Here is a 15242-nt window from a genome sequence, read left to right as displayed (position 1 = left end):
CAAGCATAACCCCAAAATAGGCAAAATACACTTTTTTTACGAAGTGTGTTATGTTTCTTCTATGTTTTGGCAGTGTATATTCACCACAAATGTAACAGAATGAGTCTGGATCGTTAAGACAACTTCTTCATGATGAGTTCATGCTTTTCACTGGAAAACAGACAACAACATAAAGTTAGTGCAAAAATCAAGCTATGAACAAACTTTTAGAACACTAATTAACACAAAACTATATTGAGAACTGCTCAGTTCAAGTACTAATCCAAAGAAATTAATGAGATGATGCGTCGCATTTACCAACAAGTGCTATAAATAAGATACCAAAAATCTCAAAAACTTGAGCCAATCTGGCAAAACTGATGACATATTCAGAATCAGCACCCCAAAAATACCCCAAATTCATTAAAATATTTTGGACACCAGAAAAAAAATTTTTTTTCGTTGACCTGTGTTATATATATATGTGTGTGTAAACATTATATTTGAACATGGTATGTCATGATATTATGGTCTTCAATGGAGAATGTAAAAGACGTTGGACAAGAAATTACATCACATTTCTTTCTTTGTTAAATAATATATCTTTATTTAGCTTACAAAAACGCATACAAATCCGCATGAAAAAAACGCATCAAATCAGCGTGGATTTTCAACTGCGTTTTCTGCCAAGAGAGGAATAATCCGCGCAGAAAATTCCACAGGCAAATCTGCAACGTGTGCACATACCCTAAATCTATTTACTTGAAACAATATATTGGTCATCTGAAATGTAATGTCTCTATAGGCAAAAATGAAATAGGAATTACTAAATACAGTACATCTGATTTTAGAATGACAAAGTTAAATGTAATTATGGTGCTTGATCCTCTAGGTTCAAGCAACATTTTGTAATCCGATTTCTTATATTTTATTAATATTATTTTACTTCTTCTCTGCGTTTTCTGCAATTAATGCGGCCCGAACTGCTCAGTGCAGAGACCCCATTCAGGCGGCGTTTCAAAGCCCTCGGTGGTGACAGGTGTGCTACCAAGGTGCTGAATATGCCAAAGTGGCTACCAAGTGGCCAAAGTGGCTACTGAGGGGCTGTGTGCACCAAAGTGGCTACCAAGGATTCCTGCATGCCAAAGTGGCTCCCAAAGGGCCAAAGTGGTTAGCAAGGGGCCCCGCCAAAATGGCTACCCAGGGGCAGTGCCCTGCATACCAGACTTGCTCCTGAGGTTCATTGGCACCAAAGTGGTTTCTGAGGGACCCTGGGAACCTGAGTGGCTCCTGACTGGGCCCGCACAACAAAGTGGGTTTTGGACTTCACATACTAAAGTGGCCCCTGAGAGGCCTTGCATGCCAGACTGGCTCCTGAAAGGCCCCGACATCTTAGTGGCTGTTGAGGGGACACACCATGCCAAAGTGGCTTGTGAGGGGCTGTACTATGCTAGTTGCTCTGGCTTTTACCAACCTAAGATGATTCGCACCACAAGAATGTCCACAAAATATTTCCATGAAAACGCTATATGCGCTTTTGGCCATTTTTACTTTTCAGGGGTACAGCTGCAATTAAATGGTTGCTATCATTACTAAGGTCCCTATCACACTGAACGAGCATCCGATCCATGACGTTCCAGCAATACTCCGCTGTGACGGCGGCAATTGCTGCGTGTGACAGTGGGATACAACATTGCAGGGGGCATTCCTGAGCATGGCAGATCCCAGTCCCTGCCGTTTTCATCGCTGGGGTGTCCTTGCATACTTTTCCTTTAATTTAAAATTAATTGGTATGGCTAGCTTACCTCCCGCTGTCATGGCCTGGTATATTCCCTTACAGTACCTTCACACTTGTCAATTGACAGCCACTCAGCCGTGGTCGATCGCTGCTGTGGCTGAGTGGCTGTCAATTGAAAGCCGCCCTTACACTGAGTGGCTGCTGCGTCCACCTGCTCGACCGAGTGGGTGGCCATGGCCATAGACCTTTATTGCCACGGTTGAGTGCTAGCGTCAATGAATGGCCGAGCACGATACTGAAATGACTAATTTACAGTGGTGCAGTATCTCTCCAAGTGACCAAGCACTTGTTCAGTGCCCAGTCTATCAGGGTACAGACACATACAGCAGCTGCTTGGCCGAGTATCTGCAGACTGTTGATGTGTGTGAGAGTACCCTTAAGGACTAATCAGATCTTGTCACGTCCTTTGACACAGCTCCCGACATTGGATATAGCGTGTACAGCATAAGAATTCTTCTCTTCCCACCAGGTGTGTTTTCTGTCCTGCCCTCCAACACATGTATTGTTATGAACACTGTATTTATGGATTATATTGTAACCCCCTTTATAAAAACAGAAAGAAAAAAAGTATATATTATATAAAGAATATATGATAATATAAATAAGTATATATATATATATATATATATATATATGTTTTACATGTTGTTTCATTTTGGGTGATTATTCTTGATGTATTGTTACTAAGTCACAGCTGATGGTATATTTTAACGGAGTGGATAAAATTCTAAGGGAAGGCACTAGTGCACGCCAAAAGTCTGTGTGGCACCTTGCTTCCTGTTCCACTTCAATGGTTTTAATTTTTAAAATGTGAGAGTTTCTGATTTATTAAAAGCTGTGGCCACCACCACCCATTTACAATTTACAAAGTTGTTTGTGTTTTTACTTCATATTGTCAAAGGGGCATGAAGCGTAAGAGCATCTGGTGTGTGTGGTGCAGGACTAGCACAGGCTTCCTGTTCTCTGACTTGGCATAAAACATTCTAATTCCCTTTCCTTTGAATTTAAAGCTATATGTAAGTAATCATACTGTAGTATGTGTACACTTATACACTGCTTTATAAGGGCTAATACACACAGTCCGATTTTTACATCCGAATTCGACCGATTACTTATTCTGACTGTGTGTACTAGCCCTAAATGTGACTTCATTAGCTACATAAAAATAGTTTGTTTCCATTATGGCCGTCCCTATTAAAATCTGCCGAAAGCAGACAAACTTTACATTAGCAGAGTCTACCTGTGAGAACTTGCTGCTAGAGAGATTATTCGTTGCAATCAGAATTTCTAGTGAAATCAATAAATCAAACTGAGCAGCCACAATTTCTTACATACAGACTCTGCCTAGGACAGTCTACCTGTTCTTCACAAATGTCCGGACCAAGTTCATTTCATCATTGTGGGTCCCAGCGTCCCAGTGACATCACACAGGTCCTTTAGCCTGTACCCAATATTATATGATGGTGACATCACTACATCACCCCCATTGGCTTCATATACAACCCATCCCAGGTTGTGCCATCGCTATACACAACATTCATATTCTAACTTTACTTTCTTACAGTCGACACCTGATACACTGCTGTAAAGCTGGCAGCGCTGCTCAAGCACCATGTATTTCCTTCAGGAGATGCCCATCTAGTTTGTAGGTATGATCCAAATATGGCAGAAGAAGTGTTCAACACGCAACTATATTTTAAGAGGAGGATTTTTCTGCTTTGTATTGAAATCTAATAACAAACATACAGAATCAAAGAAAGTAAAATAGAATGTAATTTACTTATGTGAATCTGTGCAGACAATCGCTCTATTCCTTTCAGTGTTTAAAAATCTTGGACGGCTATCAACAAAACTGTGCTATGTACAGTGCAATGTAAAACACATGTGCACAACATCTGTGACTTAATGATACAAATCCGTGCCATTCTTTTAAAACATTACAATTGCAAACGTGTCTAAGATATTAGACAGTGTAGAGGAGTCATGCATCAAAGGAGTTTCAGTTCTTCATGCATAAAAATAAACCAAGACAGAGTTATGGAGATAAATTTCAACAGTGCTGTTAGAATCCACAGCGGTTTATTAGAAAAGCCCTCACTTACTGAAAACAGATTAAACAATGTTTCTTGCTTGTGTTGCGTCCAATACCGCTAATGTGTGAGCTGTTTCCTGGGGATGCATGAGAAATATCAAACACGATATGTCCTTACATGTGGTCACAACTGGTGAAAACTGATGTCATTACATGTATTTAGAATGCCGTTGCTACCGGTGTCCCATGTATCATTGCTGAATGCACATTTACATAAGTTACACATAATACAAGGGCAGCTACTCCCTCCCTCCCAAACAAAAATCACTTTTATGTAGACGATATTGGGCAATCGCCACACTTCAAACTTGAAACATCACAAGATGCTTCAATGTCTCAGTTAGAGATGATGATAAGCAATAGAGAGGAAAGGGGGAGTCTGGAATAAATACAGGCATATTTGGAGGCTACATGAACTGCTGAGTGTCTGTGAATACAAAGCTGTCAGATCTCTTTATTTCCACAGGAAATCGGTGTTTCTCTGTGATGAGAAGCATTGAGACATTACAGCTCTTTTTTAATGTAATTATAGGAACACTCCTGGCAAAAATGCTACTCAGTTCCGGGCCTAAGGGGTTGGTACATGACTTCGTTACTTGGTGTTTTGTCAACTGCTCAATCATAGACCACCCCTTAGGTAGAATCCAAAGGGAACTAAGCTTAGTAAATTTCCATAAAAGTTTGGGAAAACACATTATGCTCCAATATGACCACCTTTATTCTCAGGATGATGATCAGAACTAGGAATGAGACAATTGTGAAGGATTATGCCTTAAATGTGGAATAACGGCAAGATGATTCTATATTTGGACTATTTAGGCAGGACTTCATGGTGGAATGGTGGAAGCCATTATTTGAAGCCTCACTGGAATCAATATTGTGGTGGAATAGGCAGAATTTATTTATACTGTACATATTGGACCCACTGAGTTATTGGACATGCAAAATTTGCTTTTGGGCTGAGGCAGGCATAATGTCCGATTTCATTTATTATGTGAAAGAACTGTTTCTAAATTACATACAATGTCCAAAATTATTAGGCATTTAAGTATTTTGACCATATCATCTTTTTTATGTATATTTTTCAATTTCGATACTGAAACAGGCAAAAACCAATAGTTTGTATTTTAATGCATTTATATTTGACCTATTATTTTTTAATAGTTTAAATGTTTTTTTCAATACAAAAGGAAATCTGCATGATACTTAATCAATTTCCTGAACACTTGAGTTTTTCTAGAACTAAGAAATATTACTATACACTGCAAAGAAAGAAAGAGCACAAAATTTGATATTAATAACAGACAATAATACTTACTGCAGATTGAAACCCTTGAATATTTGGAGTCAGAACTGGATAGTGTACCCCACTAAAGATCTTTATGCCTTGCATGACTTGTGTGTGATCTGACATCTGAAACGGAGAAACACTGTGTCTGCATGAAAACTAATCACCTGGGAGACAAAGCATCAATACTGAATTTTTACCATATGAAAGTAAAAAGGGAGAATGATCTAAATTGGTGTACAAACCAGCAAGCCGTGATGCCACCATCATCAGAAATCATTTTCCCCAGTTGATAGTAAAGTCAGAAAGAATACCAAAGCAGATTATAATATTAGTGGCTTTTATTAAAGTCCAATGTCCTAAGAGTAACAAGGTGCCCTCTGCATATAATGCATTGCTTTCATGTAGATGACAATTATGGAAAGCCAATCACTGTATTTGGGGCTTGCATGACAACTGCAAGTTGCTCTATTGTTAGTGAAAAGAATAGGAATGATAGATGAATTGCCATGATCCCAGTTATAGGAGAAGCGTATAATAGTTTGACCCATGATCTATAGTCAAAGCCCATTCTAGTCAAGGTAGACCATGGATATGGCCATTGTATACTAACAAAGGCCTAGCAGGAACAAGAGATGTGACCGCTGTAGGATGACATCATGCTGATGGTCACAGTTTTTTAAGATGCAACCTGTGTGTATAATAACTGTCATAAATATATCAGGAATTAATCTAGCCTGATCTGAATGCACCATGGAGAGCTTATTGACCAGTAGTTTTGATAATCAGCAAGTGGCCAACCAGTTGCCCTTCTTCAAATTGCCACTGTTTCAAGAAGAATTTTTTATGGTCCACAGTAAGGCTATGGTCACACGACCATATTTTCTCTCTGACAAAATCAGTTTAATTATGCTAATCACTCTCTGATCAAACTTTGATCAGAGTTTGATCAGAGCACTATCACAGTTTGATCCAATTTTCTCAGATGTGGAGAAGAAGGACAAAACAAAATTCTCCATCTTCTCCATTCTGTCAGTCTGTGACAATTGGGCCACACTTTAATGTCATCTGAGTGTGGTCCAACTTTTTTGATTAACCCAATGACTGGCATGGCTGTGTGTGTTCTGATATACAGATGCAAATCGTGCATGGAGCATTTTTTCGTGAGACAGACTTGGTCCACGGAAAAAAAATCAGACATATGCACAGCCCCATAGAATAACATTGATTCACTCAGACAGAAAATACTGTCATCTGCCCAAACCCTTATTCACACTGCAACTGGGCATCTTTTAATTATTTTGGCCTTATCTGAGGAGTCATTCACATATCCGTCATATGCCTCTTTTGCTGCACAAATAAATACTTATTAGTAGAGCTTTTTACCCTCCTTACGTCTTTAATCAATAAGCCTCTGAAAAATGCTTTCATAGCATTCTAGAATTCTAAAACTAAAAACAGAAATGTACATTCTTCCAAAATCCTAACAACTTATCAGTTTAGTTTTGAAGACTTCTATGGTTAAGATGACATTGTATAATTATCTGCTATTTTGAAAACATTCCTACAAGTGGATATATTTTTTATATCATGTTACATTTAATTACATGAAATTGTCTTTTTTACAACAGTTGAAACCAGTGGTTCCCAAACTCCAGTCCTCGCGGACCCCAACAGGTCATGTTTTCAGAATTTCCTTAGTGTTTCACAGGTGATGCAAGTATCATCAAGGCATCAGGAATTCTCTCACATGTGTATCACTATGGAAATCCTGAAAACATGACCTGTTGGGGTCCGCGAGGACTGGAGTTTGGGAACCACTGGTTTAAACAGACCTTTCTGATGTTCTGTAACAAAATACCATCTTAAAGATGTACATACTGTAATAAAGGTATGACTTGAAATGCCTTAGGCTATGTGGGCACGTTGCGTATTTGATGCATATTTGCTGCATTTTTTTTGTGGGTAAATGGTCTAAAAACGCAATGGAATACTTGTGCAAGGTCATTCAAAGACAATCCTGAAGTGTTGGGCACATGATCAGCAAATTTCAATCTGTATATGCAGTGTTTTATTTTCTGCAGCATGTCAATTCTTTGTGTGTTTTTGCCTGTGTTTTTGACCCACTGAACGGACAGGAAAAAACGCATGCAAAAACGCACCAAAAATGCATAAAAAAGTGCGCATTTTCCGCTGTGTTTTTCTGCCAAGAGATGCAGAAACCTTACAGAAATTTCTGCACGCAAATACGCAACGTACGCACATAGCTTTAGACTGTACTTTACAATATTATTTATAGTTACTTTATAATATACGGTAGAAGGTGTCAGATTGACAGTAGTAACATGTCTCTTTTTCCTCTTTTTTGCGTCTTTCAAACATTTTTATTAGATTTTTAATAAAATAACAGGGAATGGGAAAAGGGGAGGAAAGGAAAGGGAAAGAAAGGGAATAATAAAGGAAAAGCATAGGAAAAAGGGTTAAAGGGTCTATTTCCTCTTTTAACCACTGGATGGCACTGTGATAATATAACACAACCTGCACCTTCTATATGTGTAGTAGGTCATAACATGGCTTAGTAAAATACAATTCAAGTCATCAACATTCTTAAAAAGATTGCAAGAATAAAAACAATTCTTAATTGCTTAACATAATTTGTAAATGTATCAATAACTTTTGTATTCTTCTATAGACGAGTAATGAGGTCTTGATTGTCTTTGTGGGACAAGTTGTAGTCTTCAATTATGACACTTTTAGGTAAATAATTCTTATTGATCCATTTTTCATTTTTTTGTAGAAGAGATAAAGAAAAAAATAATTTCACTATATATATACACACACATATTTTTTTACAGAAACCATACTGCAGGATAATAATGATTTTGCTTTAGCGCATGGATGGATACGACTACAGTGATACCCAATTTATATAATTTTTTTATGTTTCACTACTTTTGCACAAGAAAATTCCTATGTAATAAATGTCACACAAAAAAGTTATTATGGGAACCAGTGTGCTCTAGCTTCAGCAACAGCGCCTTATAAATGCCACTGTAAACTCAGATCGCTGCTGTTAAGGCCCTGTCACACTAAGCGACGCACCAGCGATCACGACAATGACACGACCTGGCAAAGAACGTTTGTGCGTCGCTACATGGTCACTAGTTAGCTGCCAAACAGGCAGATCTCCTAAACAAAGCAGCAGCGATCAGCGATCTGTATAACGACCTCAGCGGTCGATGGGATCTTGTCACACAGCATGTAGTGTTTTAACGATTCAACCTAGTCCCGCCTGCGCCGCAGAGATATGAGTCGCCAACGAGGTCGCTCGTCGTTTATGAACGTTGTCAAACTCAGCGATTCAGGCGCACCAGCGGGACGCCAATGATCAAAAAACGGCCCAGGACGTTCGAGCATGATCAGCTACATCGTAGCGGGGGCCACATTGCCGCTGCATGTCACACATAGTGACATCGCTGCCGATGTTGCTGTTGAGTCATCAAATTGGTGTCGCTTAAGTGATATCGCTAGCGATCTCACTAAGTGTGACGGGGCCTTTAGACACACATTTGCTGTACAGTGTACTATAGCCGGCTTCATACATGGGTGGAGAGAAGTCAGCTCCTGAGACCACTCCACATGTAATCACAGGCATGATGTAATGTTACATAATTTTGTGCCAAGAGATAAATAGATTAGGTCCTGTGATTCAGCATAAATAAATGTGATGGCTACATGTAGATAATTTGGAAGTTACTCTTTCAATAGTAATAGGTTATATATAATAGAAAAAGTAAAAGATCCTGTGTAAAATGTAATGTTTTACGTGTTACATAACAAAAATGTGTTTTATTCTACTATGACGATGAGATGCTTTTTACCTAGAAAGAATTATATGTTCACCTTTTTGTTTTCAGTATTCCGCGTCATTGTTTAATTTTCCAGTGGCTTGGAAATCCTTTCATCCCCCGGAAATCATTCTTTCTGGCTGTTTTCCCAGAAGTATAGCTTTTTCCCAGTTACATTTATGATTTGTTCACAGTGGTTTGAAGGCAGCATAGATAGATTTCCTTTTTACAAAGTACTTATTGTCATATTTATAATATTTTGATTTTCATGTTCTTTAGCCAAAATAAATTTTATGTTATATAAGTATTAAACTTTTATTTATAGATGTGTATTCATATAGCAAAGAACTCCCATTTTTGACGCTGAAGTCCAATTGACCATTGTAAGAAGTAAGAAATGCCTTTCATTTATTTAAATCTTATATTATGTTATGATAAAGGGAAGTTTTAGAAATAAAAAAAATTGATTATAAACTTACAGCAACTGTTGAAATAATCAATATAACTTATTTCTTTAAAATACCTAAATTAACTTATCACTATCGGTCCTCTTAGATGGGGACCTGAGAAATGTCTTCTTTCCTCAGTGTCAACACAGAAGAAGACAGATCGATATAGACGTAAGGTTGAAAATTGATCTACTCTTGAATGATCGCTTCACCAACTCGTTGATACATATTTTAGTCCATGTTGGCCATTAGGGTTACTCACTTTGGCCAAAAATGTTCATGGACACTTTTCAAAGAACAAAAGTGAAAGATCTTTATTGGAACTTTTTCTACTTTCATGTATGAAAGAGCTTTCCTCTGACCATCAGATGAAAAGTTAAATTGTAGCCAATTTCTTTCCAGACAATGACAGCAAGTAATTGGTGAAACTAAAATGATCATGTACTCTTATAACTCACCCAAGCAAACACTGAGAGGATTTTAATTAATTTTAATATGGGTATGGCTATGTTTAGATTATGCTTCCTTAGAGCAGAGCTATGATCTAAATGATGATAAGGACTCTGAAGCAGATAGCACTGAATCTCCTTTCTAAAGGCCCCGTTTCACATAACGAGATCGCTAGCGAGATCGTTGAAACATCACAGAATTTGTGACGCTACAGCGACCTCGCCAGCGATCTTGCTACATGTGACACGCAGCGGCGACCGCCCCCGCGCTGGATATCACTGATCGTGCTCGAATGTCCTGGGCCATTATTTGATGGTCGGTGTCCCGCTGGCCAGCGATGCTCGCTGTGTTTGACGCCGTAACATTGACGAGCGACCTCATTGAAGCACGTGTATCAAGGTCTGTCTCGTCAGAATAGCTGCTGTGTGACCATATCCCAATGACCGCCGAGGATCGCCATATTATTGCTGTGTCGTTGAATAGATCTGCCTGTCTGACAGCTTACTAGTGATCAAGTAGCGGTGCTCCAGTGATCCTTACCAGGTCATATCATTCTCGGGATGGCTGGTGTGTCGCTGAGTGTAATGGTACCCTAAGCACAGAGGTCAGGCACCTGAATTTCAGATACATATAGCTCTGGCAAAAATTAAGAGACCACCACATCAAAACCCTGTCATGGGAAGCCCATTCTCCAGACCTGAACCCCATTGAAAACCTCTGGAATGTAATCAAGAGGATGATGGATAGTCACAAGCCATCAAACAAAGAAGAACTGCTTAAATGTTTGTGTCAGAAGCAGTGTGAAAGACTGGTGGAAAGCATGCCAAGACGCATGAAAGCTGTTTTTAAAAATCATGGTTATTCCACAAAATATTGATTTATGATCTCTTCCTGAGTTAAAACATTAGTATTGTTGTTTCTAAATGATTATGAAATTGTTTTCTTTTCATTATTTGAGGTCTGAAAGCACTGTTTTTTTTTATTTTGACAATTTCTCCTTTTCGGAAAAAAACCCCCAAAATATATTGCTTGGAAATTCGGAGACATGTTGTGAGAAGTTTGTAGACTAAAAGAACAATTTACATATTACTCAAAAAATATACCTATAAAGAGAAAAATCAGACAAAGTGAACATTTGGAAGTGGTCTCTTAATTTTTGCCAGACATGTTGAAGTCATGGATTCACTGCGGTATGTACAAAGGGAAAATTACATTGGGGTGGCTCATTCCAACTTATAGGAGTTTCTGCCATTTCATATTAACCTCACATAAAATATATTTTTTAAGGAGTTTGTATGTTCTGCCCGTGTTTGCGTGGGTTTCCTCCGGGCACTCCGGTTTCCTCCCACATTCCAAAGACATACTGATAGGGAATTTAGATTGTGAGCCCCATCGAGGACAGTGATGATAATGTGTGCAAACTGTAAAGTGCTGCTGAATATGTTAGCGCGATATAAAAATAAAGATTATTATTATTATTAAGTTCTGCTGCAGAAGGTCATGTCAGATTTACATCAATTTGGAATTTATGGTATCATTAAAGTTGTCCACTACTTGGTCAACTTCATGTCATACTCCTCGCTTGGCCCTGATAACATAAAAAAGCTTATACTCACCTCCTGTTCTGGCGCCACTCCCACGGTGATGGCACTCGCTCTCCCCGGGGTTCTCGTGCAGTGTTGTGACACTTGACGTCGGCGCCCAATCAGCTGATCCTGGACTTCCTCTTCATGTTCGATTTATCCCAAAGTAAGGACAATGATGCCAGCGTGTCACGTCACCGCACAATCACCGGGGAGAGTGAGTGCTGACACTGCATGTACAGCACCAACACGGGAGGTGAGTGTAAGCTTTTTTATGGAGGACAAACATTTTGATCAAGAAAAGGTTGTCCTAGTAGTGGACAACCCCTTTAACTCTTATGTGTGAAATATGTGGCATCATTATTAGGCATTATATATATGGCTTTCTGATACGCAATATAAACAAAGTATGGGGACACACCTCTTAATCACTGAATTCAGTTTTTTCATTCAGTCCCATATATAAAAGTGTATAAAATCCAGCAACTAGTCATGCGCTCTGCCTTTTTAAATTGTGACAGTATGGCTCATTCGGAAGAGCTCGTTGAATTCCAGTTTACTACTTTTATAAAATGCCATCATTGTAAAAACTTAGTTTGAGACATTTGTTACCACTTAACTAAATATTCCATAATCAGCGGTGAGTTGTATTATTGAAAAGCTGAAATGTTTAGATACTCAGCCACAACGTGGTAGACCACATAAAGTTACAGATTTGGGTTCCCCACTGCTTAGGCTCATAGTGCACAAAAGTCACCATTCCTTTGCTAACTCAATAATTGCAGATTTTCAAATCTTCTCTGGCATTAAGGTCTTCACAAAAACTATGGACTGGGAACCTCATGACGTGGGTTTCCATTAGAGATTAGTGATTTTTTTAAATTTAAATTGAATTATCAAATCTTACAAAAATTTCTATTGTCTGCACTAATTATGCAAAATTGTGGCTCCAGCTGAGCCATAGAAGGACAGATAAATCGTTAAAAGAAAATAATTACTCACTATCGCCCTTACAGCTTGCTGTCCGTCTCTTTGTGTCTCTGCCCAATCACCCTTGCTCTGTCATGTGCAATCTCTTTGGCCTCTTCACTCCAGACCAGGACATCTGGCACAATTAGACCTCCGATGTTGCACTGCAGCAAATGTCACAAAATCACTATATTACAATGCACCACATTGCTTAAGTGATGGCATAGTGCACAGGGACATCTGATATGCCAGGAGACAGGACTTGGAGTGAAGTGACCATAAAGAATGTGCGCAATAGGGGATAGAGATAGAGATACAAAGAACTGGACAGCAGGAGCAGCAGAACAGATGAGCAGTGAGGAATCAATTTTGTTTTTACAGCCTAGATTTATTACTTTCAAAATACAGAACATTCATTTTGCAAAGAAAAATTCAAACAGATTTTAAAGGAAAATTTGATTCACAGCGATTTGCCGAATTTAAATCTTGGCAGTTCCGTTCATCTCTAGTTTCTGGGTAAGTCTGGCTGCATTGTGTCAACTGTAAAATCTGGTGGAGGAAAGAAAATGCTATGGGTTTGCTTTTCAGGGGTTGTCTTAGTCCCCTTAGTTCCATTTATGGGAAATCACATTGCTTCAGGAAACTGCACAAATCTGTAAAGGCATGGTTACAGGTTGGTGTAAAAGAACCTGACTGGTTCTCATCTTCACTCCAATGAACATCTTTGAGATGAACTAGAACTAAAATATAGATTGTGATGCTCATCTGCATAAATAACAAAAAAATTCATACACAATCTTGCAGAAACCCTTCCCAAAAGAGTAGGAAGTGTTGTATCTGCAAAGAGAATATATAGTCGTAAATGAAAAATTAATAGTTTCAATACACAAATAGAGTTTATGTGGAAGTTTTTGAAACTGAAATTCTCTAGATGCAACTTTTCTAACTTGTTTTACAACTATCATGTCAGATGGTATAGCACAGACTATCAGGAGTGACTACCATAAACTATATTAAGACTGAGACAAGGAATGATTTGTGGTGAATCAGGATAGGTAGATAATTAGAGATGAGCGACTTCACGACTTCACGACTTTCACGAAACCCGACTTTCGCAAAAGTCGGGTCAAACGAAATCGGCCGACTATTGTGAAAAGTCGAAGTCCAACTGAAACACGAAACCCAATGTAAGTCAATGGGGAAGAAAAGTCGGCAGTAAGTGGAGGACAGGAAACACACCTAGAGTTCCCATTTTAATGCCAAAAGCATAAATTCTTATTCTTTAAGCTTGTCAACCTTAATTTACTTTATAATAATAGTTAGGCATTGAAAACTGGGGGTTATTTGGCTAAAGTTGTGGGGGGGTAGGGCTGGCTCCAGATTTTCGTGGGCCCTGGGCCAAAGAGTGTCACTGGGCTCCTTTAACACATGCCACAATTCATGATCCTCTGATACGGTAGAGAATTAGCGGTATAGTACAATGAAAAATACTTCACTTCTTACATCTCATGACTGATATCCATATTAAATTCTCCAATAGCTCAAAAAACGGACAGTATATTACTCCATACAGTATTATGGCCACCGCATAGTGCGCCATACAGAGTAATGAGGCCCATATATTTCTCCATACAGAATCATTGGTCCCATATAATGCTTGAAACAGTATATCATGAGCTCCACATAATGCTACAGTATATGTTGGTCCACATGGATCTTCATCCACTGTGTTATAGGCCCAAATAATGCTCCATATGTAATGGCCCCCATTTCTAATGCTCCAGTGCATAATGGGCCCTGTAAATGCTGCTCCAGTGTCTGATGTCCACCTTTGGAATGCTCCAGTGTATGGTGGGCCTCATATATCATTCTCCAGAGTATAGTGCTCCCCAAAAATAGCTGTCCCAACATTGAAAACAATTAAATAAGTCTCCTCACTAGGGAATCCCTGTACTAGTCTGGACTCCTAGTCGTCCCCATCTTCCATCTCTCTGCACTTGGACTGTTTAGGCAGAGGGCGTACAGACGTGATGTCATCGCGCTCTTTGACCAGAAGGTCACTGTCAGGAAAAGTCTTTGGTTTCCGGGGGCAGTATGGTTGCAAAGCTGAACCTTAAAGGAATGTCCAGAAGGGCACCACCAGGAGTGGAGCCTGCGGCTTAATTGGACTCAACACGGGCAACCTCAACCATGCCATCCACAAAAAAGCTGCACAGATTGCAAGCTTAATTCCGTTAACGAACAAGACTCAGGCATGCCCCAGCGGTCCGCGTCCAGCTTACTAGAGGGACACACGAGGCTCTGGCACGCGAGATCGGCCAATAACAGGTCTTTCATGCTCTTACATGTCCGGGGCTGCACGCGTGCTACAATGAAAGGACCAGCGTGTATCGCTTACAGGTGCGGATAACACGCTGAACCCCGTTAGTGATGGGGATCTGGGATTACAATTCTTCCCCGCGAACAAGCATTTCCCAGTAAATGCAGGTCAACCGTAATTCTGGAATTAGGCCTAAACGGCATTCCAGAAAGAATGTGAAAAAATTAAGTGTCCAAACCACAGGTGCTGTAAGTACAGGTCAACCGTAATTCTGGAATTAGGCCTAAACGGCATTCCAGAAAGAATGTGAAAAAATTAAGTGTCCAAAATACAGGTGCTGTAGCTTGCTTAACAGCTGGGCTCCTCTGCTGAGTAGCAGACAGTTCTTACATAAACAGGCGGCATAGCTTGGTTCATGGGTGGCCAACTCTGCTGAGTAGCATACACAGTTACTAGGCCCAAAGTA

The 15242-nt window shown here is 39.4% G+C and overlaps 1 protein-coding gene across 2 annotated transcripts in view; it reads right to left on the bottom strand.

Annotated features, from left to right (window-relative positions):
* Positions 1–15242, bottom strand: part of HMGCLL1 (3-hydroxy-3-methylglutaryl-CoA lyase like 1) — a 198482-nt gene that overhangs the window by 134500 nt on the left and 48740 nt on the right. For both annotated transcript variants that reach the window (XM_073589137.1, XM_073589136.1), the window contains exon 5: positions 5188–5283. In XM_073589137.1, the coding sequence (XP_073445238.1) occupies positions 5188–5283 (96 nt within the window). The remainder of the gene's footprint in view (positions 1–5187; positions 5284–15242) is intronic.

This window comes from Dendrobates tinctorius, unplaced genomic scaffold (genome assembly GCF_039654945.1).
Source record: "Dendrobates tinctorius isolate UK_male_01 unplaced genomic scaffold, ASM3965494v1 ptg000107l, whole genome shotgun sequence".
Classification (NCBI taxonomy): domain Eukaryota; kingdom Metazoa; phylum Chordata; class Amphibia; order Anura; family Dendrobatidae; genus Dendrobates; species Dendrobates tinctorius.
This window is presented reverse-complemented; position numbering and strand designations above follow the sequence as displayed.